The 20,779-nt window shown below is 36.3% G+C and overlaps 4 protein-coding genes across 6 annotated transcripts; 3 read left to right on the forward strand and 1 right to left on the reverse strand.

Moving 5' to 3' along the window:
• Positions 1-2,091: 2,091 nt before the first annotated feature.
• LOC112506387 (formin-like protein 5) lies at positions 2,092-6,631 on the forward strand. The gene is made up of 7 exons (XM_025110394.1): positions 2,092-2,343; positions 2,464-2,662; positions 2,742-3,366; positions 3,437-3,639; positions 4,700-4,935; positions 5,015-6,095; positions 6,237-6,631. Exons 1-7 carry the CDS (start codon positions 2,092-2,094, stop codon positions 6,629-6,631), a joined length of 2,991 nt encoding a protein of 996 aa, XP_024966162.1.
• A 4,065-nt stretch (positions 6,632-10,696) lies between these two features.
• LOC112508101 (scarecrow-like protein 21) lies at positions 10,697-14,136 on the forward strand. Its single transcript, XM_025112884.1, has 3 exons — positions 10,697-10,827; positions 12,078-13,957; positions 13,992-14,136. The coding sequence occupies exon 2, from the start codon at positions 12,213-12,215 to the stop codon at positions 13,914-13,916; it is 1,704 nt and encodes a 567-aa protein (XP_024968652.1). The 5' UTR covers positions 10,697-10,827; positions 12,078-12,212; the 3' UTR covers positions 13,917-13,957; positions 13,992-14,136.
• Positions 14,137-14,201: 65 nt separating this feature from the next.
• LOC112508103 lies at positions 14,202-17,368 on the reverse strand. 2 transcript variants are annotated; one of them, XM_025112887.1, is made up of 7 exons: positions 17,161-17,368; positions 15,716-15,809; positions 15,504-15,551; positions 15,370-15,427; positions 15,013-15,132; positions 14,765-14,932; positions 14,202-14,619 (listed from the first exon to the last, which is right to left on the reverse strand). In XM_025112887.1, exons 2-7 carry the CDS (start codon positions 15,784-15,786, stop codon positions 14,533-14,535), a joined length of 552 nt encoding a protein of 183 aa, XP_024968655.1. In that variant the 5' UTR covers positions 15,787-15,809; positions 17,161-17,368; the 3' UTR covers positions 14,202-14,532. The 2 variants fall into 2 exon arrangements, with proteins under 2 accessions (XP_024968655.1, XP_024968654.1); XM_025112886.1 differs by having other exon boundaries at positions 15,716-15,812.
• A 21-nt stretch (positions 17,369-17,389) lies between these two features.
• Positions 17,390-19,713, forward strand: LOC112508102. Of its 2 annotated transcripts, none has more exons than XR_003068608.1 (3): positions 17,390-17,455; positions 19,072-19,393; positions 19,501-19,713. XR_003068608.1 is itself a non-coding variant. In XM_025112885.1 (3 exons), the coding sequence occupies exons 2-3, from the start codon at positions 18,778-18,780 to the stop codon at positions 19,545-19,547; spliced, it is 663 nt and encodes a 220-aa protein (XP_024968653.1). In that variant the 5' UTR covers positions 17,423-17,455; positions 18,569-18,777; the 3' UTR covers positions 19,548-19,713. The 2 variants fall into 2 exon arrangements, 1 of the variants encoding a protein (XP_024968653.1); XM_025112885.1 differs by having other exon boundaries at positions 17,423-17,455; positions 18,569-19,393.
• The last annotated feature ends 1,066 nt before the right edge of the window (positions 19,714-20,779 follow it).

Genomic DNA, 20,779 nt, shown 5'->3' on the forward strand with positions numbered 1-20,779 from the left:
AGCTAGCTGGGGGAGCAGCGGGAGTCCTTTGTACAGGTCGGTAGACCTTGCGAGGAAGAGCCTTCACATTAGTCTTTTTTGGTAGCTTGTAAGTCTTTTCCATTCAGCACAGGGGTGTGGGTGTCCTTTTTCAAATAACTAGATTTTCTTACCTTTGACGGTTTGGAAGCCATCATTTTCAGTCGCAGGCACATTTCTCTTAATTACATTTTCATCATTAGTTGTCACAGCAACATTATTCACTTGAGATTTAACATGAGAGCACACAAAATCAGAATGACCAAAAATCAAGCAGTAAGAGCACATAGGGGGTTTCCATTCATATTCCACACGAAGGGAGTGCACAGACATCTCAAGAGAATCAGGGTTCGGGATACGAACCTTAACAACATCAATCCAGTTTTTCCTAACCGGAACTTCAAGCAGGACCCTAGCAAAAGTAGATTTTCCAGCAACATATTTGCACATATTAGCGGTCCAAGAGTTCATAGCTAGAGGTTTACCAATTTTGCTAGCGATATAGCTTAGACCCTCATCATTCCAAATATTATAAGGTATATCATGAATTTTAATCCAAATAGGAATACTATCATGCATGTTAGAGTTTAGATCAAGACCAGGCCACCATTTTTGGAGAAAAATAGGAACATTTTTAAAAGTCCAGGGACCATTATCAATAACTTTTTGGAGGCCTTCATCATAGTTGAATTTAAATAGAAAAATAGCATGACCATTTAGAAGGACATCTTCAATACCAAATTGGGACTAAAGTTTGGAAGCATAAAAGCGCACAAAAGGGAAAGGGAGACGTTTACCAACAAAATAGCCACATAACGTACGAGCATAAGTCTCACTACTTTTTTTTAACAACATAAATAGGCATATCAATAGGAGAATCCACATCTTCATCTAAATTAGGAATAAGATGAAAATTAGCATTTATGTGTTTTTTAGAGCCATTAAGAATATTCGCAGGCAAAATAAAAGTAATTTTTTCCATCCCAAACCGAAGAAGGATTATATTTAAAAATATTATTTTTTTGGGAGTTTTCTTTAGAGATGGATTTTGAAATCTGAGCATTAGGATCAATAACAGTAGCATGCAAAGCAGGTTCAGTTGAACAGGGATTATTGAAAATAAGATTAAGAAGGGATAGGGAGGGAACGAACCTGGGTTTGGGCCAAGACTGCCCAAACTATCCTCTCTAGACTCTAGTCTAGAGTTAGAACCTTTTTCCTTTTTATAAATACTATCCATATCCTCAAAGGCAGGCCCATTCAATTCAACATACTGTCAGTGTCATTTATATTGTCAACTTTGGATTTGGAGTGAGACTTTAACTCCACCTCCATTAAGGTGCTTTGACCATAATTAGAATTTCCAATAGGTCCTTCTTGAGAATGAGAGCTATCATTAGCTAGCTCCCACTTTGAGTTTGAGGCTAGTCCCTTGGTCTTGGACAGGATAATCTTCTCGCATCGCATGTTAGCACCAGAAACATCATGGCCCAAAATAGATTGGTTCGGCATCGGCTGTTTGCACTGGACTTCACGCTCATTATTTAAAACATCTGGGCCAAGATTTGATTGCTTCACAATTGGACCCAACCCAACTGAGAGGGACTGGGCTGGATTCCAATAGCAAAAACAGCCGGACTCAGGGAAGGGAAGGTATATTAATATTATCATTGATCCTATTTCCATAACGATCGATCAACTATCTAAATCTTCATCATCTTCAGCATTCCTATTCCCGAACCAGACTATGATTTATCCCTCAAATACTTCAAACGCCTTCTTCCATTTTCTTTCTTACAACCAATCCACCTTTCAAGATATATATATTTTCATCAAAATTCTATTTTTTATGAATCCAAATCAAACCTACCATTTATTCCTTTGATTTCGACTTCTTCTGTTATCTGCTTTCTGGGTTTTCTACAATTCCACATTTATTCCTCAATCATTGATCATTCAATTTATTAAACAAAATCTTGAGTGTTGGTTCATGATCATCGTTGCTTTCTCCTCTAATTGGTTTCATCATTTATACCCACCCACATTCCTGATTTATAAGAAACAATTGATGGGATGGTCTCATTCATAGCATTTGTTCTTCTACTTTTCCCTTTGGCAGCATCAATCGTTTCAGATAGCCACACAGATGCTCAACAACTGCCACTTGCTAATCTAACCAATTCGGAGGGGATGATGGGTCAGGATCCTGATGTTAAGACAAGTCTAGTAGATTGCAACAATATTCATATTCCAGTTTCTGTACAAGATACAAGACATATTCAAAGATGGAATGCTGCTCCTCCTATACGACGCAGGTTGGCTCAAGTGAACGCCCCTCATTCTGAGGCTAACTATAACAATAACAAAGACGAAGAAGAAGAAGAAGAAGAAGAAGAAGAACAACAACAACAACAAGAACAACATGGTGGTTCTTCTTCTTTGGAGGAAGATATAGAACCCATTCCATTTACTGTTTCTAAAGCGGACACGGGTGGGGGTGGAATTGACAATACAACAATTATTATTGTTGTTGTTTCTACTTCAACCGTCACCTTTCTTCTTGCTACCCTGCTCTTTTGTTGGTATACTAGGACTTATGGTGGGGGACAAAATGATGAGAAGCCTCTTCTCAGCTTAAGTAGGAGTGAGTGCTCCAATTCTTTCTTTCATCATTCAGCCTTGTTTTTCATTTTGGTTGTTCTAATGTGGATTTCATGTTTCAGGTGCTTCACAAAAATCTTCATACTCTATCAAAGATTCTGTTGATCAATCATTTCCGGACCTACAGAATACAGATTCTTCTGTAAATTCAAGTGTATCATTAGCCTTTGCGTCAGAGCTGCCCCCAGAAAGTTTGAGTGCTTCTAGAATACCTCCTCTGAAGCCACCACCTGGAAGAGCTGAATCGACATTAAAGCCTCCACCTGGAAGGACAGATCTGTCTGTACACCCTCCATCTGCCAATACTGCTTCAGCTCCTCCTCGATCGCCTGCTGCAGTTCCATCCCCGTCCCCAACTCCAGCTCCGGCTGCAGCTCCTTCCCCTCCTCCTCTACGAGCTCCTTCAGCTAGACGTCCACCGCCGCCGCCTCCACCATCTGGAGGAGCACCTCCACCGCCTCCTCCCCTGAAGGAAGGTCCACGCCCACCACCTCCTCCAAGTGGTGGTAGAGCTCCACCTCGGCCACCTGGTGGAGGCCTTAAAACTCCCCGCCATGCATTTGGACCAGGTGATCCCGATGCAGATGATTCTAACAAAGCTAAGCTAAAGCCGTTCTTCTGGGATAAGGTTATGGCAACCCCTGATCAAGCAATGGTTTGGCATCAGATTAGAGCAGGCTCATTCCAGTAAGTTGTATTTCACAAAAATTTCTAATCGGTCAAGCTTCCTAAACATAATGTGTTTCTTAACGAACAGGTTCAATGAAGAGATGATTGAAAATTTATTTGGCTATAATGCTGCCGATAAAAACAAAACCAACAATAAGAAGAGTTCAGCAGCACAAGATCCCTCTTCGCATTTTGTTCAAATTATTGATTCCAAGAAAGCCCAAAATTTGTCTATTCTTCTAAAAGCACTGAATGTGACGACAAATGAAGTTTGTGATGCGCTTAAAGAAGGTAATTCTTTCGAATCATTATTAACTCCAACTTCATCTCCGCTGGTTCTTTAAAGAAATATACACATAAACTCAAAAGCTAATGAAAAGGTTTGGCTCATTTTTTCATTCAAGTTCTTATGGCAAGGCTTGCAATATGTTGGCAAAAAGCAAACGCTTTATATGCTTAGACAGCTTAAGTATAATAGTATACAGTCTCGTAACACATTAAGCATCAATGCTCCAGTTCTCCATATATCTACAAGTTCTTGGTTTTCTACTTCTTTCTTTCTCAACATGTACTTGTGTTCTCTGCTAGTTATTTCTTATTCAGTTTTCCTCTATATTCATAGGCTTGTTCATGTGATTGTGGATATATCATCGAAATAGAGTTTGATCAACTTGATATGAACTTGACTACTTTCATGATGATGCTTCTTTGTTAAGCTAGTTTGTCAAGACCAAACCAAACAAAAGACCTTACCTCTGTCTCAAGAGACAAAGAGGTTGTTTTCCAAGAAAACTCACAGTTTGCAAAGAGGGTAAGCAAAGCAAGTAGAAAAGAAGGTTCTTGTTTTGTTGGAAGACAGGATTATTTGGGAATGTAAAGATCTTACTTAGCTAAATATCACACCAAAAAAACCCTATCCCTATCAAAAGATACCGCAAATCTATCTAAAAACTCTCAACCCTCCATCCATTAGCAGTCCTACGAGCAATCAACTACCCTTATACACCACCTCCAAGAACTCTTATATGAGGTGATGCCCATCTTCCACATCCAAATTTTAGTTATATTTTGTTTAATATGTGTGTCCGATAAATATATGTCTGCTGCATCCAAATTGTAGTATTTTTGGAAATGCGAATCTGCACTCCCTTTTCCCTGCTTCCCAGATTCCAAGCGAAAAACTGTTGGACAGCAATGAAGTATCAACTACACTTTAAAAAGTCACGTTGTTTATATATCCCTAAAAGGTTTGTTGAGACATTTAGCTTATGACCATGTTCCTGAACTCAAAAAGCATTCTCATGTGTTGTTATTTTTGTTTCCTAAAAACAGTTTGATTTAATGTAATTAGGAAATGAGCTCCCAGTAGAACTTATTCAAACATTGCTGAAGATGGCACCAACTGGAGAGGAGGAGTTGAAGCTAAGGCTGTATAACGGGGATCTTTCTCGCCTTGGAACTGCAGAGCGGTTTCTAAAAAGATTGGTTGAAATACCCTTTGCTTTTAAAAGGCTTGAGTCTTTGCTTTTTATGTGCACACTTCAAGAGGAGGAAGAAATCATTAAGGAGTCCTTCCAAACATTAGAGGTAAAACTTAGACCCCAGCAAAGACTTGAATTTCTTCTTCTTTTTTTTTGTCCAATTTTCACTCACTTGGACTGGTCAGGCTGCTTGCGTACAACTTAGGAAAAGCCGGTTGTTCCTCAAACTTTTGGAAGCTGTTCTAAAAACAGGGAATCGTATGAATGATGGAACTTTCCGTGGGAGTGCACAAGCATTTAAGCTTGACACACTCTTGAAGCTTTCAGATGTGAAAGGTGTTGATGGGAAAACGACTCTTTTGCATTTTGTAGTACTGGAGATCATTCGGGCAGAAGGTGTTAGAGCTGCGAAAACAGCCCAGGAGACCAAGAGTTCCTCCAGCTTTAAAACCGATGATTTTCTTGAAGAAGAAGCTGCTGCTAATTCTTGTCAAGGAGATACAGATGAATATTATCGCACCCTTGGTCTTCAGGTGGTGTCCAGGTTGAGTAGTGAGCTGGAGGATGTCAAGAAAGCAGCCATTCTTGATGCTGAAGGGTTGACTGGTACAGTCTCCAAATTTGGTCAGGCACTCGTAAAAGCTCGTGAGTTCCTAAATACGGATCTCAAGAGCTTAGAGAAAGAAGATGAGGATGAGGACGATGATGATGAGGATGAGTTTTCGACGACTTTGTCCAACTTCGTGCAAAACGCTGAAAAGGATGTCATGTGGATGCTTGAGGAAGAAAAGAGAATAATGGCTCTTGTGAAGAACACAGCAGATTATTTCCATGGACAGGCGGGGAAGGATGAGGGATTGCGATTATTTATCATTGTTCGTGATTTCCTCATAATTTTAGATAAAGTGTGCAAAGAGATTAAAGCCACACCTCTAAGGCCACCGCCTAAGACGACATTGACGAAAGATGTTTCATCATCTAAGACTACAGAGAAGAAAGATGGTTCACCATCTAGGACAATGGAGACCAACAATTATGTTTCATCACCACAGACAAACGATGTTTCAACACCTAGGACACAGGAAACTCATGAGACACCTAGGACACATTCATTGGGAGCTGAGAATTCACCACATAAGATATGGGAAACTGAGAATCCAAGACAGGAACCTAAGGGTTCGCGACATGAGACTCGAGAAGCCCAGGACTTACAACACGAGACACATAAAGCTGAGGATATGCAGCATGAGATACAGGAAACTGTAGGTTCGAGACTTGAGACACAGGAAATCGATGATTTACAGGAAACAGAATCATCATACAAGATAAAGAAAACTGATGATAGGCAACATGAAACACAGGAAATCAATTATTTACCTCATGAGATACAGGAAAGGAGATCACCAGACAAGACACAGGAAGCTGACGATTCACTACATGAGAAGCAGCAGGAAGATGAGGATTTGGAACCCAAGACACATGAAGACGATTTGCGACAAGAGACATTGGAACCTGATGATTCACAATCTAAGATGCAGGAAGATGATGTTTCACAACCAAAAACATGGGAAAGTGATAGTTTGCAACATGAGATGCGTAAAACTGATTCAACTGATGATTCAGGACCTGAGACACAGGTGACCGATGATTTAGGACCTAAGACACAGGAAACTGATAATTCAGGGACCAAGACACTGGAAGATGACGATCCTCTGCCCAAGACACATGAACAACTTCTTTCTGCCATTGCAATAAGACGGGTGGATAGTATTAGTTCTAACTCAAGTTCAGGCCATGACTAAACCGTAGTTATTGTCTGATGTACCAGGTATTTCTTTTTCACACTTACCCTTGTATCTGTTTTCATTTGTTGTTGGTTACTACTCTACACCGTTCCACCAATAAAAACAAATATTCCTGCAGTGATCATCTTTCTAGAAGACAACTCGCATTTCCAAATATACCAGTATCCAATTATCTTTCAAGAAGACCTAAATTTTAGGATTTGCATCTTGGCACCATTCTTTATGACAAGTGAATTAACAATCTCATGCATAAGTATTAGGAAAAAATGTTTTTAATTGAAGTCTTATCTTTTTGATATTGCCTTGGCATGCTCTTGATGAATTAGGTTTCTGGTTGGAACACAAAAGGAGCTGATACATTGCTTCTTTACTCGAACCATAGCCGCTATCTGATAGAAAGATGGGCTGCAAGAGAGTTCAAAAATTGTCAGCATATGACTGATGCTAAACGCGCCATTTAACATACCAAAGGAACTTGATTTTTGGTGGACCTTCATTGGCAATAAGTATAGAGTGTGTATTCTTTTGGTTAGGAAATGGAGGAGAAGCTAGTGAGCGAGTCCCTTGCCACTGTTAGAGCAAAGAACAACATAATCTTGTTGCTGTAAGTTGATGTAAATCGCAGTACAACCCCTCTTCAATCTTTTATGCATGTATATATTGTTGAGTGGATGCTGAAACTGAAAGCCTAAAAATGATCGTACCAAAAGGGTATGTACCCATAGCAATAAATTATCCATCATGTGAAATGCTACAGTTCTTTTATTCAGGGTATTGGAACTAGACAGACATTGAAGGTATCAAGGGGCAAGTTCCTAGAAATTCACGCTATATGTGATTAATATTGATCATAGATGTTTATATTCATGGTATATGTTGTAAGAAATTCAATGACGCTCTTAATGATTTCTCGGTTCTCAATGAAAATAAGGTTCCTAACCTCAAGTTATCAAAATGATAACTTGTTATAAATTATGAAGCTATTGTGAAAAAAGATTGGTAGAATACAAATTTGTTTCATTAAGGTTGTCCATAAAAATGAAAGAAATTAGTAGGAACTTGTCAAGTGTTTGTGTTTCATAATCGTGAAGTTGAATTTTTAAGGATGAGTTTGGTAATTGAATGTGCATTTTGTAAACTTGAGTTGTAAATTTTGGAGTTTAAATATATAAAACATCACAACTAAAACATTATTAGTCTTCACCAATAATTGAACAACTAATTAGCTTAACCGTACAGAGGTAATGACTGTAGTGAAATAGGGAATCACAACATAAACTTGAAACGATTATCATGGTTTTCTATAAAATGAATTTTATTTCACAAAATTCAACTTCAAAAACACAAATATGAATAAATTATACAATCCCAAAACACTTTAGTTAAGAAAGAACCCAATAATCAAATAGAGATCAAGTTCTCCGGTCTGGAAGAAAGATTTCATATTCTAGACGGTCATATTTAAAACATCAACTGGATACTTGTCATAATCTTATTCAGATATCAAACCTCATCTATATTAATTAAAAACTGAAAATTATTATTGGCATGGGGGTTGGCGTTGAATATGAACCACCACATGTAGGTCTAAAAAGCAACATTTAAATCCATAAAGATGCTTGTAATTTGTAATGACCGTCTATTTTTTATATACATGCATGTAAGAATTGACTTACTGGACCTTATATATCATATGACAATTTGAATGATGATGTGATGATGACAATTGCAATGGTACATGTTTCACCATGTCTAATTTTAATAAAATGAAAAAAGATGAGGTCATGATGACAATTTTAATTCATAATCAGTCTTGTTTTTTCTTCCCACATAATAGAATGGTTGACCATTTCTAAGTATTTATGCAAATATAAATGATATTTTTTCCAATTGAATAATTATTGAGTTTTCAAAATGTAATCTTGGACGAATAAATAAAAGATGTATTACATGAAATAATAACAAGAAATGTTTATAAGTTATAATGTTGATCGACCATAAGAAAATAGATTTAGTATTTTATAAAACTTGTCAATATTAATTGCATGTCTTACAAGTAATATTATAACGATTTTTCTTCTTAGTTGTTTGTTATCAACCCCTTTTTGAGAAGTGTAATATAAAATAATTTTTCACATCAACCCTTTTTTATGTACGCAATTGTGTTTTTATTTATTAAAGCTTTTGAATGTTAAAAAACATATTTTTCTTGTAATTGCTCTTTCTGTAAAATTCACAGAGAGAAAGCAAGAAAGATATGATGTAACATTTTGAATGTTAATAGGTAGGTACAATCATCTCAAACTTACTTCATATGCTTTTCAAGTATTAATGATTAATAGAGTATAGTTTTCTTTGACTTTTTTTTTTTTTTTTTGGGTATAAGATTTCAATATCTTTGAAAAAAAAATCATAAATAATAAAAACCCAACATCACAAATGTCAAGACAAGATGTCAAAGACTATGCTTTATTCAATGTTGACTATTTTTAATTGGGTTGACTAGCATAAGTTTAAATCCTATATGAATTTGGAGGGAGGGAATATAAAATTTGAACTAAAAATAAACAAGTTTATATCTTATTAATACAACATCCCTTATAGATTTTCTTCAACTCAATTTACAGTCATATTTTATATTTTTGTTGTGTTAATCGTAATTTTTAAAACACATGCAAAATAAATGTTTTTGTATACGAAAAGGGGTTTCATACCTTGAAAAGTAAGTAATCGAATCCAATTCCTTTTTTGCATGTTAAAGATGACCCCATCACTCTCTTCTCAACACAAGTTATATATTAGAAAATATTTATTGATTCGGTTCATATTTTTCCCAAATATGGTTTATCGATTTTATTTAAAAACACATTATATATATATGTATATAGTTTGTTCAAATAAAAAATTGACTAATTTATAATTAAAAGTCAAGCCTCTTGTTTAACTTTATCTCGATGATGTGACATTTCATTTAACTTTATTTTACTTAATTTTTTAAAGATACACTTTAAAACTATATATACATCAAAAACCTTATCCATCTTTACATTCAAATTATAAATTTAAAAATCAACATAATGTTGGTTTGTTGTCATTCTTATAGTTTAAAAATTACAATTTTTTTCTTTTGGCTTGTGATCTATTACTATTTTCATTCTCATGATTTACAATCTATTCTTCTTTCGTTCTTTATAGTTTAAATTTTTTTACTATTTTGGTCCCTTATACTTGAAATATAGAAATTAGTTTATAGACGAAAATAACAATAAATTCCAAACCATAAAGACAATATCATAATTTCTAAACCAGATGACGAAAATCAAAATCATGAACAAACTACGGGGATGAAAATTGTAATTTACACAAAGATAAAATATGTTTTGGATAAGATAATACTTGGTGAAAAAGAATCTTCATCACATTAAGATGAGATGCACTGAAGAATAATGATTAAAAGAATCAAGAGTCCATATGTTTCTCATCTTAATTGTCTGTTTCTCACCATAATTCTATCCTATGTATAATAATAATAATAATAATAATATAATTGAAAAATATAATAAATATTTGTTAGAGTTAGAAAGATGGAATTGGAACTTGAAAATGTGCAGGATAACGCGTAACGCGTTTGGTCAACCTGAGTCAACCGCTTGCCTTCTTCACGTGTAAGCTTCTTCCATTTTTGCAAAACTGCCCCCTCAATTATGTCATATATTCAAACACAACCACCATCCATCGTAATCATAATAATTACAATTACAATTACAATTATAATTATAATTATAATTACTGGACAAAAGATTTAGGCTATGTCTATATCCAATAAATTAGTTAGATTTATATAAACAAAAAATCTGATTCAAATTTCTAAATCATGATTTTAGATTTTAAAAGTTGGTCGTCTAAATTAAAATAACAAGGCTGACATCATGTTTGGAGCGTGTACGACACTCTCCAAGGACGCGTGGGTAGGAAACAGGCAAGAATGTTCTGTTTCTAGGGGTGTGGTCGGTGGAGTCCGTTAAATCACCGTCTCTTCCGTCATCTTCCCCAGCTATATAAGTTCCTCGCCCGCTTGTTTTACCGAATCTCCATCGGTTTCGTTTCTCAATCCTAAAGTTTCATACATGATACAAAAATCTTACCTTTCAGATATGGCAACTCATCAGACCTAATCTTTCGTATTCATTAAGGTACGCACACCTACTTTTTCTTCTTAAATTTCAGTCTGATCCAAGATACAACAAGGCTTTATTTTCCTTGAGAAGATTGAATTCAATGATTTAGTATACCTGTTTGTTGGAAGGCTAAAGAGAAGAAAGTTGTGGTTTTCTTTGAGTGGTTGCTACCTGTTTGTTGAAATGCTTCAGAGAAGAAGAAAGTTGTGTTTTTTATTCTTTTATTTTTCCTATTTTTGTTTTGGTCATTAAATAAAATCGAGTCAAAGAGTTGATTTTTTGAGGGTTTGGTTGAATTTAATAAAAATTAAGAGTTTTATCGTATTTGCACAATTTATTTTTAATTTCACACAAGAAATGGCTTCGTCTGTACCACAGGTGATAAACTTTGATGATATTTTTGGTATTAGGATTTCTTGTGAGGTTTTACATGCTATGAGATGGAGTTCTCGTTAGTTTTGCTCTTGCACTTGCACTTGCACTTGCACTTTCACGGGTACACTTATTTGGCGCTGTAATTTTAGTAGAGAATCTCCTGCGCTATATAATTTTATCATTTTGTTCGGCTTTATACGGATTAGTGGATGTTCTATAGCTTGTGAATTACTTAGGGAAATCGATCTTTAGATGAAAAGTTCACTTGTATTTTTCTTAACCTGGAAGAATTACTTAAATACAGTTTGCTACAAAGATCATATCAGTTTATTAAAAAATTGACAGTTTAAGAAAAAGTATATTTAACAAAGAACAGATGTATATTTGTATACGTGTGCCTGGTGATGAATAGATTTTCTTGCAGTATTTATGCCAAATAGGAAGGAAAATAGAAGAAAGAAAAAAGCTTCGGACTTTTTAGGGTCCTTGTAATGAACACTTGGTTAATGGTAAAATTGGTTTTCAAGTACTATGCTCATTTGCTGGAAACGTTTATCTTGTAATTTTAAAAGATTTATCTTGGCATACTGATAGCGTTGTTATAAACTGTTGTACTCTGCCATGAGGTTCATGTTGTTTATATTTCGGTCTATTTTGCATAGATGAAAGCTATGTACTAGTAATTTGTAGTCATGGCAGTTGCTCTGTTGTTTATATACCACCCACTCCTGGGCTTGTTACTTTATATAGATTCTAGATTGGACTCTATATAATATTCAATCTTACCCTGTTTCTGGTTTAGTGTTCTCAAGTCTATAACATTTAATCACCATTATGTATACATGAATCAGGAAGTTTTGCTTATAAACATTCCAATGATGTCATTGCAGGCTTAATTATTTGTTAAATCCTGAAGTCGGACGGACACATTAGGAGAGCCATAGAGCCTGCAGTTCTTCTCTTCACCAAAAAGTAACCTTGAGAACAAGCAGATCATATGCAGCATCTGATGCTTACCATATAGCATGGGCTCAGAACAATCTTTTGGCTATAGAGTGACTGGTGAAGGTTCATCTTACTCCTCTTCTCACCCACATATCCCCTTGAGGCTGTTTGAATCCTTAAAGTTTGAGGCAAGGGACTCCCCCAACTCTCCTTTCTTAACCCACTTCGATTCAGAGATATTCACTACATTGAGCGACAGTCAAGAGAAGTACAGCTCTACCTCCGGTGCTAGTCCTTCCCTTGAAGATAGCAGCTCTTTTAACCAGTCAGGTTCTTCTGCTTTTGTACAAAGCTTAAGTGGCAGTGTTCATTACATGAAAAATGCTCTTCAGGATATAGAGACTACTCTAATGGCACCAGATGAGGAAGTATCCATGCCCAAAAACCCTCCCTCAGGACAAAACAGGTGGCAGCAAGCATCAAGCCAAGGCCCTAGACAGTGGACCCCTGAACCTACTAGTTCAAACATGGTTCAACCCCAGGCTGTATATAGTCCGAGATATGGTCCATCTGGTGATGGACTTCATGCAGAGAAGCGTCACAAGTCAATGGAAGAGGCAGGATTACAGGCTGTCCAATTTCCACCGGGTAATAATAGTAATAATCTAAAGCAGTTGCTCATCGCATGTGCCAGTGCTCTTTCTAGGAACAAGATTGATGAGTTTGAGGAATTGGTTGAACGTGCACGGGGTTATGTGTCTATCAGTGGGGACCCGATCCAGAGGCTAGGCGCTTATATGGTGGAGGGGTTGGTGGCGAGGAGGGAGTTATCTGGGAATAACATATATCAAGCCCTCAGGTGTAGGGAGCCTGAAGGGAAGGATTTGCTTTCTTACATGCATATCTTATACGAAATATGCCCGTACTTGAAGTTTGGGTACATGGCTGCAAATGGTGCTGTAGCAGAGGCTTGTGGAAAGGAAGAGCGAATCCACATCATAGACTTCCAAATAGCTCAAGGGACGCAGTGGATAACTCTTTTACAAGCACTTGCAGCGAGGCCTGGAGGTGCACCTCATGTTCGTATCACAGGAATTGATGATCCTGTCTCCAAATACGCTCGTGGAGACAGTTTGGAGTTGGTGGGAAAACGTTTGGAGGCAGTATCACAGAAATTCAACATCCCAGTGGAGTTTCAGCCACTTGCAGTGTATGCACCATATGTGACAAAAGAGATGCTTGATGTGAGAGATGGTGAGGCACTGGCAGTGAACTTCCCTCTTCAGCTCCACCACATGGCGGATGAGAGTGTTGATGTGAATAACCCAAGAGACGAGCGTTTGAGAATGGTGAAATCGCTTTCACCCAAAGTGGTTACTTTGGTGGAGCAAGAATCAAACACAAATACTGCAGCTTTCTTTCCAAGGTTTGTGGAAGCATTGGATTATTACTCTGCGATGTTTGAGTCGATGGATGGAAGTTTGGGTAGGGATAGGAAAGAAAGGATAAACGTGGAACAACACTGTCTGGCTCGAGACATTGTAAACATCATAGCATGTGAAGGTAAGGAAAGAGTAGAACGTCATGAACTGTTGGGGAAATGGAAGTCGAGGTTGACGATGGCAGGTTTTAGACAATATCCGTTGAGTTCATATGTGAATTCGGTGATAAGGAATTTGCTCAAGTGTTACTCGGATCATTATACATTGGTGGAGAAGGATGGAGGAGGGATGTTATTGGGATGGAAACATAGAAATCTTATATCTGCATCTGCTTGGCATTGATCGCACGACAGATCCCTGAACTAGTTATATCACTTATCTTTATATATATATATATATATATATATATATATATATATATATATATATATTCAGCTGTTGCTTTTGTTTAAACATTTATTTTGTTATTTTTTCTTTTAAAAAAATATTAAATTAAATCTGTAGCTGGATATTTGAGTCCATAGATCATGCAACTGGATATTTTGTTATTTGTTACTTTGAATATCGTGTTTTTCTCCACTCTTAATTCTTTTATTCATCATCAATCAATTAATACATAAATAGATCGATTCAACTACTTCCTTTAATTTGCATCATAGCCTCGGAGGTAATTAACATCCCTCTGACTCTTGAGTTTGATCTTATCCTCATATGCCACACGGATATTAATTAATTGTCCATCCTATTCCTACATGATAATTACAGTTTTCTTGATGAATACTTTGATTTCAAACCATAATCGTATTCTAATTTTGTTTACGGGGAGTCAACTGCGTCTCGCATAAAAAACCAAAAAGAACTGGGTGGAGCCCTTCCAACTCTGCCTCTGATTAAATATGTTTTCCCAAAAAACACTGGTTCAAGTTAATACTTATTCTGCAGGTGCTGGGATATTTGGTCATCTTTCCGATTCCAAAGCACCATTAGTCACCGGGTTATCTCCTAGAATCTCGGCTATGAGTTGGTTGATTGCATTTCCTCTGGCCTAAAGAAAGCAAACAGACCATCATTCTTGGAAAAAAACCAAGTACCCATATTCAACAATGAAGCGTTTCAAAGAAAAAGGGTATTTTCAATATCATTCGCTTCAAACTATTAAAAATGTGGAGAGAGAAATTTAAGTTGTGTACCTTGACTCCAATTGCCATAGCCGTCTTGAGATTCACCATTTCACCTAATTTGAAAGATCCTCCTTTCTTATCTTTCACAAAGATGACAGGTACTTCCCTAGAAGAGGCCAGGCTCGGCAGGTGCTTTGTAAGCCATCGAGGGTTGCAGTCTGTTGCTAAAAGTATGGCCTGTCAGTGTACAAATATTTATATCTGAGCAAGACAACATCACTGGCAAGAAAAAGAACTATGATAATCAAATGCGTAACCTGCAGTTGGAGGGGAAAGGCTTTAGCATTACGACTAGTAGCATTTTGTGAAGATCCACTAACCGGTGGCATCCGTTCAAGCACACGGGTCACATCATTGACGCCAATAGAAAATTGTTGCTGATAAAAGAACATCATCAGTCAAAATTTTCTTTTAAGTATAATATATTTATATACGGCAAATAAAACAAATAACTCACTCACCCTCCTCACCTTTGGTGAGGTTTGAACCCTTGACCTCCTAGAAGGCCAAAGACTCACATACCGCTAGGCCAAAGGCCCTTTGGTTCATCAGGCAAAGTTGAAACAACTTATAGATAAATAAATATAAGTATATAAGAAAGGAAAAAATAAAACCTTGAGCCAAATTTTTTGAGGTAGAGACTCATCTGAAAGTCTGGCTAATTTGATTTCTCTAAACCAAAGCTTGAACATGTCAGTGTGTGGGCTATGTATGTAGTAAATTCATTCTACTGCAATGTATTAATTACCTCTGAATCGAGTTGATAAGATGAAGGAGACTTTCACCTTCATACGAACTAAATGAATACGCAGTAAATAAAATCACAGTTAGTAAAGTAAGCATACATTTACCATCAAACAATGCACTCAAAAGGATCCTTGGCTGGCTAATAATCTAGCAAAGTTGAATGTGTTCAAAATCGATCCAAGTAATATAAATATGGAAGAAACAAAAACTTACTTTGGCTGTTGAGAAATATGGTCAGTAGAGACTTTCTGAGGCAATAATAGTGAACCTTTTTTCATCCGCATCTTGCATTAAACAACATCAAAAGCTCCTTCAACACAACACACAAGGGTGAAGCAGCAATACTGTTTGTATAGTAGTTGCAGTAAACAATTAACCCAAGACATACCAGCAATTTACCTAGATCTACGTACGTCATTGCTAAGACTCCTACTATGAATTTCTAGAGATTCCGTTGAACATGAAAGATACCGTACACTGAACTGCCAAAAAACCGTTTCTTTGACAAGATTTGAGCAGCAATTCTAGCAGACGATAGAACTTTTAATTTTTTATATGTATTCTATACTGATAAGCTGTGGGACATAAAGAGACTCCGTATGATTTAATGTACAATGAAAAATGACCATTTGATAATGTTCTAATTAATGACATATATTAAGCACGTGATGGTTAAAAACAACAACATAAATCAATAGCCTTGAATAAAAACAACAACATAAATCAACAGCCTTGACTCAAAACAGCCTAAACACATTTTCAGGGTGCAAATGAGCAAAAAAGCTTGCCTTTATAATGAATTAATGATTATAAAAAACAAAGCATGCACATCAGTGGCCAAATACAAACACTCATTACATGAATTTCCCACATTATATTTTATATGGTTTTCTCTACTTATCCATGACTGTTAAAAGTACAAACCAAAACCAAAACCAAAACCAACACTAAACTGTTGGAATCCTATACATAATGTCCTTGATCATTTGTATGTTTATTTACACATATATAGTTTTTATTAATATTATTTCATTATTGCATTTTGGTCCCTATAATTTCTGGAGGGACTTGAGTGCAAATATAGGGGAGTTAATTTGATGGAGAGTTGCACCCCTTGGATTACATATATATAGTGGTGGTTATCCCTTTTTGTTTTCTCACGTTGCTTTTTCCCTCAAGGCTCTCAATGGAATTCTCTGATCATTAGAGGGAACAAAATATATGAACAATCAATCCATCAATTAAGCAACGAAGAGAAACAATCAAAGGAAACCAAAATTAGTTCTTCATGGCTTCTTCAAGTGGAATAAGACACACTCCACCAAGTAAGTTTTACTTAATTTGTTGTATTTATGAATTCACATGTTTGATTAGGGATTCTTATGCATATGATTGGGATTAAGTTAACATGTGGTATCAAAGCGATCAGTATCAAAGCGATCAGTGGCGGACGCAGAAAAATATATTGTAGGGGGCACAAAATTAACCAACAAAATTAACCTAAAATACTTAACCTAAAGCATTTACCAATTACCAATTTACCACAAAATTAACCTAAAATCATTTACCAATTATCAATTACCACAAATCCACAAGATAAAAATTAACCTAAAATACTAGACTACATTGAAATTGGAAATTATATTTTAGTTGTTTACCCAAGAGATGAATGAAGAGATGTCTAGAAGAAGAGCCTCTGGGCTCTGCGCCTCTGCCGACTGCTTAGGGCCCAAGAAGTAGAACTGTAGAAGGAAAGTCAACTACTCAACTCTGTCTCTCAAGTCCAGGATGCTTGCACTGTTGCACACAGCCACACAGTCGGACCGGTGAGAGGCGGTGCAGGCGGCGGCACAGCGCACAGCGGCACGGCACAGCGCACAGGCAGACCGGCAGCCTCGCAGTCGCAGATTCGAAGTCGCTAGACGCTAGCCCTAGCCGGTATCAGGTATTCAGGTATGTCTTCACTCTTCTTCACTCCCTTCGGCCTTCATTCACAATCACAGATTCACAACTCGTTTCTTGGTCTTGGGCTCTTGGCTGCACTAAAGAGGAGGGCCTCCAACCTCATCTTGTTGGGGCTACACCAAATCTCAAAATACAGTAAAAAAAAAAATTTGGGCTTTCATATAAGATTTTTGGGCCCCCAACCCCTTCTTATTGCGTCCGCCCCTGAAAGCGATGTTCTTGATATGTGCATGATTTACCTTAATTATGATGAACCCTAACTTCTTAAACGAATCTACAATGATGAGTATTTTTTTTTAAATAATATATGATTTCGTTACATGACTTCCAATTCTATTTCTATATTTAATTAATAAATCTGGAAGTCTATCGATACTTGATGAATTTGGTGAGTTTTGATATTTGAAAAACACACAGCACTAACCGAATGAGAAGGAGAAAAAGTGAATTGCAAATTTGGATTCTATAAGTTTTAGTTTTGTAATTCTATGCCTCTGTGATTTCCAAATTTGAATTATATGCCTCATTCTGAATTTGAATTATGTGCCCTTATGAGATATGAATATTTGTATTATGATCTCTGCAAATCCTTTTGACATCACTTTGGGCACTTTACATCCAACAATCATGACAATGCATAACAATGGTGATATATGTATTATAACTTATACTTAAAATTGTTATGCTAATCAAGATTAAATTTATTTTGGATAGTGAAACCAACGAGAACCTATCCGGAATAAGTGAAATAAATATATAATACATTGTTTAGATTGAAATTTAGGAGACCCAACGGAAACCTCTTTGATGATTTAAATGATGGAATTTTAGCATGATTTGCCTATCTATTACATTGTTTACCCAACGGTACTATGTGAAAGATATGTATGCGTAGTTTTTTATGAGATATTACACTAAATTATTGATTGATCCAACGAGAGATCAGTAATCTAGTATAATGTTAATATCGCCTATGCTTTGTATGTTTTAAATAGGCTTACTTTTATTTTACTGATATGCTTAATACCTTGTATTCTGAATTTTAAATTATAGTATCATCTTATAAATGTGGGCATGCATTTAATTATACTATTATGGCAGCATCTACTTTAACTACAAATTCCGGATATTTATCCGGAATTGAACCCCTAACTGGTACAAACTTCAACACTTGGAGAGATCAAGTCAAATTGACTCTTGGAGTTATGGATTTGGATCATGCTTTGAGACTAGAACGACCCACTGCCCTTATCGACAAAAGTTCGCCGGATGAAAAAAGGGCATATGAATTATGGGATTGATCAAACAGAATGTCTCTTATGATCATTAAAAATTCCATTTATGGCGCCATCCGAGGAGCCATCCCTGACTCCAAAGATGCCAAAACATACCTTAACTCTGTAGAGGATCAATTTAAAGGGACTTCAAAGGCCCATGCTAGTACCTTGATCCTTAAAATGTTGACTACGAAGTACAATGGGGTCGGTGGTGTGCGTGAGCACATAATGATGATGAGTGACATGGCAAACAAACTCAAAAGTATGGACATGGAAATTAGTGAAGGCTTTCTCGTCCACTTCATAATGACATCTCTCCCTTCTCAGTTTGGTCCGTTTAAGATCAATTACAACACTCAAAGGGAGAAATGGAAGATGAGCGAACTAATTGCCATGTGTGTCCAAGAAGAAGAACGACTAAAAGTTGAAAAACCCGATATCGCTCATCTTACTACCACCGACTCTAAGAAAAGGAAGGGGTTCCCGAAGGGCAAAGGAAAGATTGGAGATAAATTCACTCCGAACAAGGTCCCTAACACCGGTGCAAGTACAAGTACATTCCACGGAATTCTCAAATGTAAATTCTATCGTAACAAGGGACATACTCAAAGGGATTGTCCAAAGTTTAAGGAATGGCTTGCGAAGAAAGGTAACACCTCTAATTTCATGATTTGTGAATCACTTAATGTTTATGTACCTTCTAATACATGGTGGATTGATTCCGGATCCATGGTACACATTTCAAATTCTTTACAGGGATTCCGTATAATAAGGAAGCTGGAAAGAAACCAACGGACGGTTAAAGTCGGAAATGGTTTGGATTTGGGAGTTGAAGCAGTCGGTACACTTTCATTAGTACTAGAAGGTGGTTCGAATTAGAACTGTGTGAAACTCTATATGTACCAAGTATTACTAGAAACCTTATATCTGTTTCTAAATTAAATGACTATGGATACTATTTTACATTTGGTGATAATAAATGTATAATAAGATTGTATTCGGATGTTGTTGGTTATGGTTGTCTAGAGGGAAACCTTTATAAATTATGTTTGGATAACCAATTTTCGGCGATAATGTAAGGAAGAATAAGAGAAAACGAGATTTAGAAACTTCATCAATGTTGTGGCATAAACGTTTGGGCCATATATCACGAGAGAAAATGACAAGACTTGTGAAAGATGAAGTTTTACCAAATCTTGATTTCACAGATTTTGAAAAGTGTATTGAATGCATTAAGGGAAAAACAACCAAAGGGAATAAGAAAGGATCTACTAGAAGTATGGAATTGCTTGAGCTAGTCCATACTGATATTTGTGGTCCTTTCCCGGCGGGAATTGGAGGTCAAAAATCGTTTATAACTTTTATTGACGATTATTCGCGTTATATGTACTTATTTTTTATCCATGAAAAATCTGATGCATTAGAGATGTTCAAGACCTTTAAGGTCGAAGTTGAAAATCAACTTGACCGGAAGATAAAGGTTGTAAGATCGGATAGAGGAGGTGAATTGTAACACCCTAAAATTTATGATTCGTAAAATAAATAAATGTTAAGGGTTAAAATTTAAAGAGTAAACCACATACGGGATTAAAGTGTCGATACTCGAAAAATATGATTTTATTGCAATAAATAAAATCATTAAAAAAAAGAGAGAAATGAAACATGTTGTATTTAATTGATTTGGGATGAAAGTGCAGTAAGAAAAACAAAAGGGACTAGTTCTGCCAAAAGTAGAAAACTAACTTGGAAATGATTGAAATTTGGAAAATCATTCCCCAAATCACGTTTTTCCTATTCTAGAGACCGTTTGACACACTATAAATAGGAGTTTTCGGCTGAAATTTTGTGGAGACGTTCCTAAGGGTGTAAGGGAGTAAATGTTTCTGGAATTTCGAGATTTCATCAAGAAACGAGAGAGATATCRAGTTTGAAGCGGCATAGGGTCATTCCGCACAAAAACGGCGATTGGAGGTAAAATACTCAACCAAAATTGATGTATAATATATGGTTGGTTTCGTTTTTCAATTATCTTTCT

Source organism: Cynara cardunculus (genome assembly GCF_001531365.2).
Source record: "Cynara cardunculus var. scolymus isolate 2C chromosome LG 2, CcrdV1, whole genome shotgun sequence".
Classification (NCBI taxonomy): Eukaryota; Viridiplantae; Streptophyta; class Magnoliopsida; order Asterales; family Asteraceae; genus Cynara; species Cynara cardunculus.

Excerpts from the sequence above, each read along its gene's own strand:
- LOC112506387 (XM_025110394.1), top strand. The coding sequence starts at position 2,092 with ATGGTCTCATTCATAGCATTTGTTCTTCTACTTTTCCCTTTGGCAGCA. Across the intron at positions 2,663-2,741 it reads TCTTCTCAGCTTAAGTAGGA|GTGCTTCACAAAAATCTTCA; the intron begins GTGAGTGCTCCA and ends TTCATGTTTCAG. Across the intron at positions 3,367-3,436 it reads ATTAGAGCAGGCTCATTCCA|GTTCAATGAAGAGATGATTG; the intron begins GTAAGTTGTATT and ends CTTAACGAACAG.
- LOC112508101 (XM_025112884.1), top strand. The coding sequence starts at position 12,213 with ATGGGCTCAGAACAATCTTTTGGCTATAGAGTGACTGGTGAAGGTTCA.
- LOC112508103 (XM_025112887.1), bottom strand. The coding sequence starts at position 15,786 with ATGCGGATGAAAAAAGGTTCACTATTATTGCCTCAGAAAGTCTCTACT. Across the intron at positions 15,552-15,715 it reads CATATTTCTCAACAGCCAAA|TTCGTATGAAGGTGAAAGTC; the intron begins GTAAGTTTTTGT and ends GTATTCATTTAG. Across the intron at positions 15,133-15,369 it reads CTCAAAAAATTTGGCTCAAG|CAACAATTTTCTATTGGCGT; the intron begins GTTTTATTTTTT and ends TTCTTTTATCAG.
- LOC112508102 (XM_025112885.1), top strand. The coding sequence starts at position 18,778 with ATGTCTCTTATGATCATTAAAAATTCCATTTATGGCGCCATCCGAGGA. Across the intron at positions 19,394-19,500 it reads GGAATGGCTTGCGAAGAAAG|GGATTCCGTATAATAAGGAA; the intron begins GTAACACCTCTA and ends AATTCTTTACAG.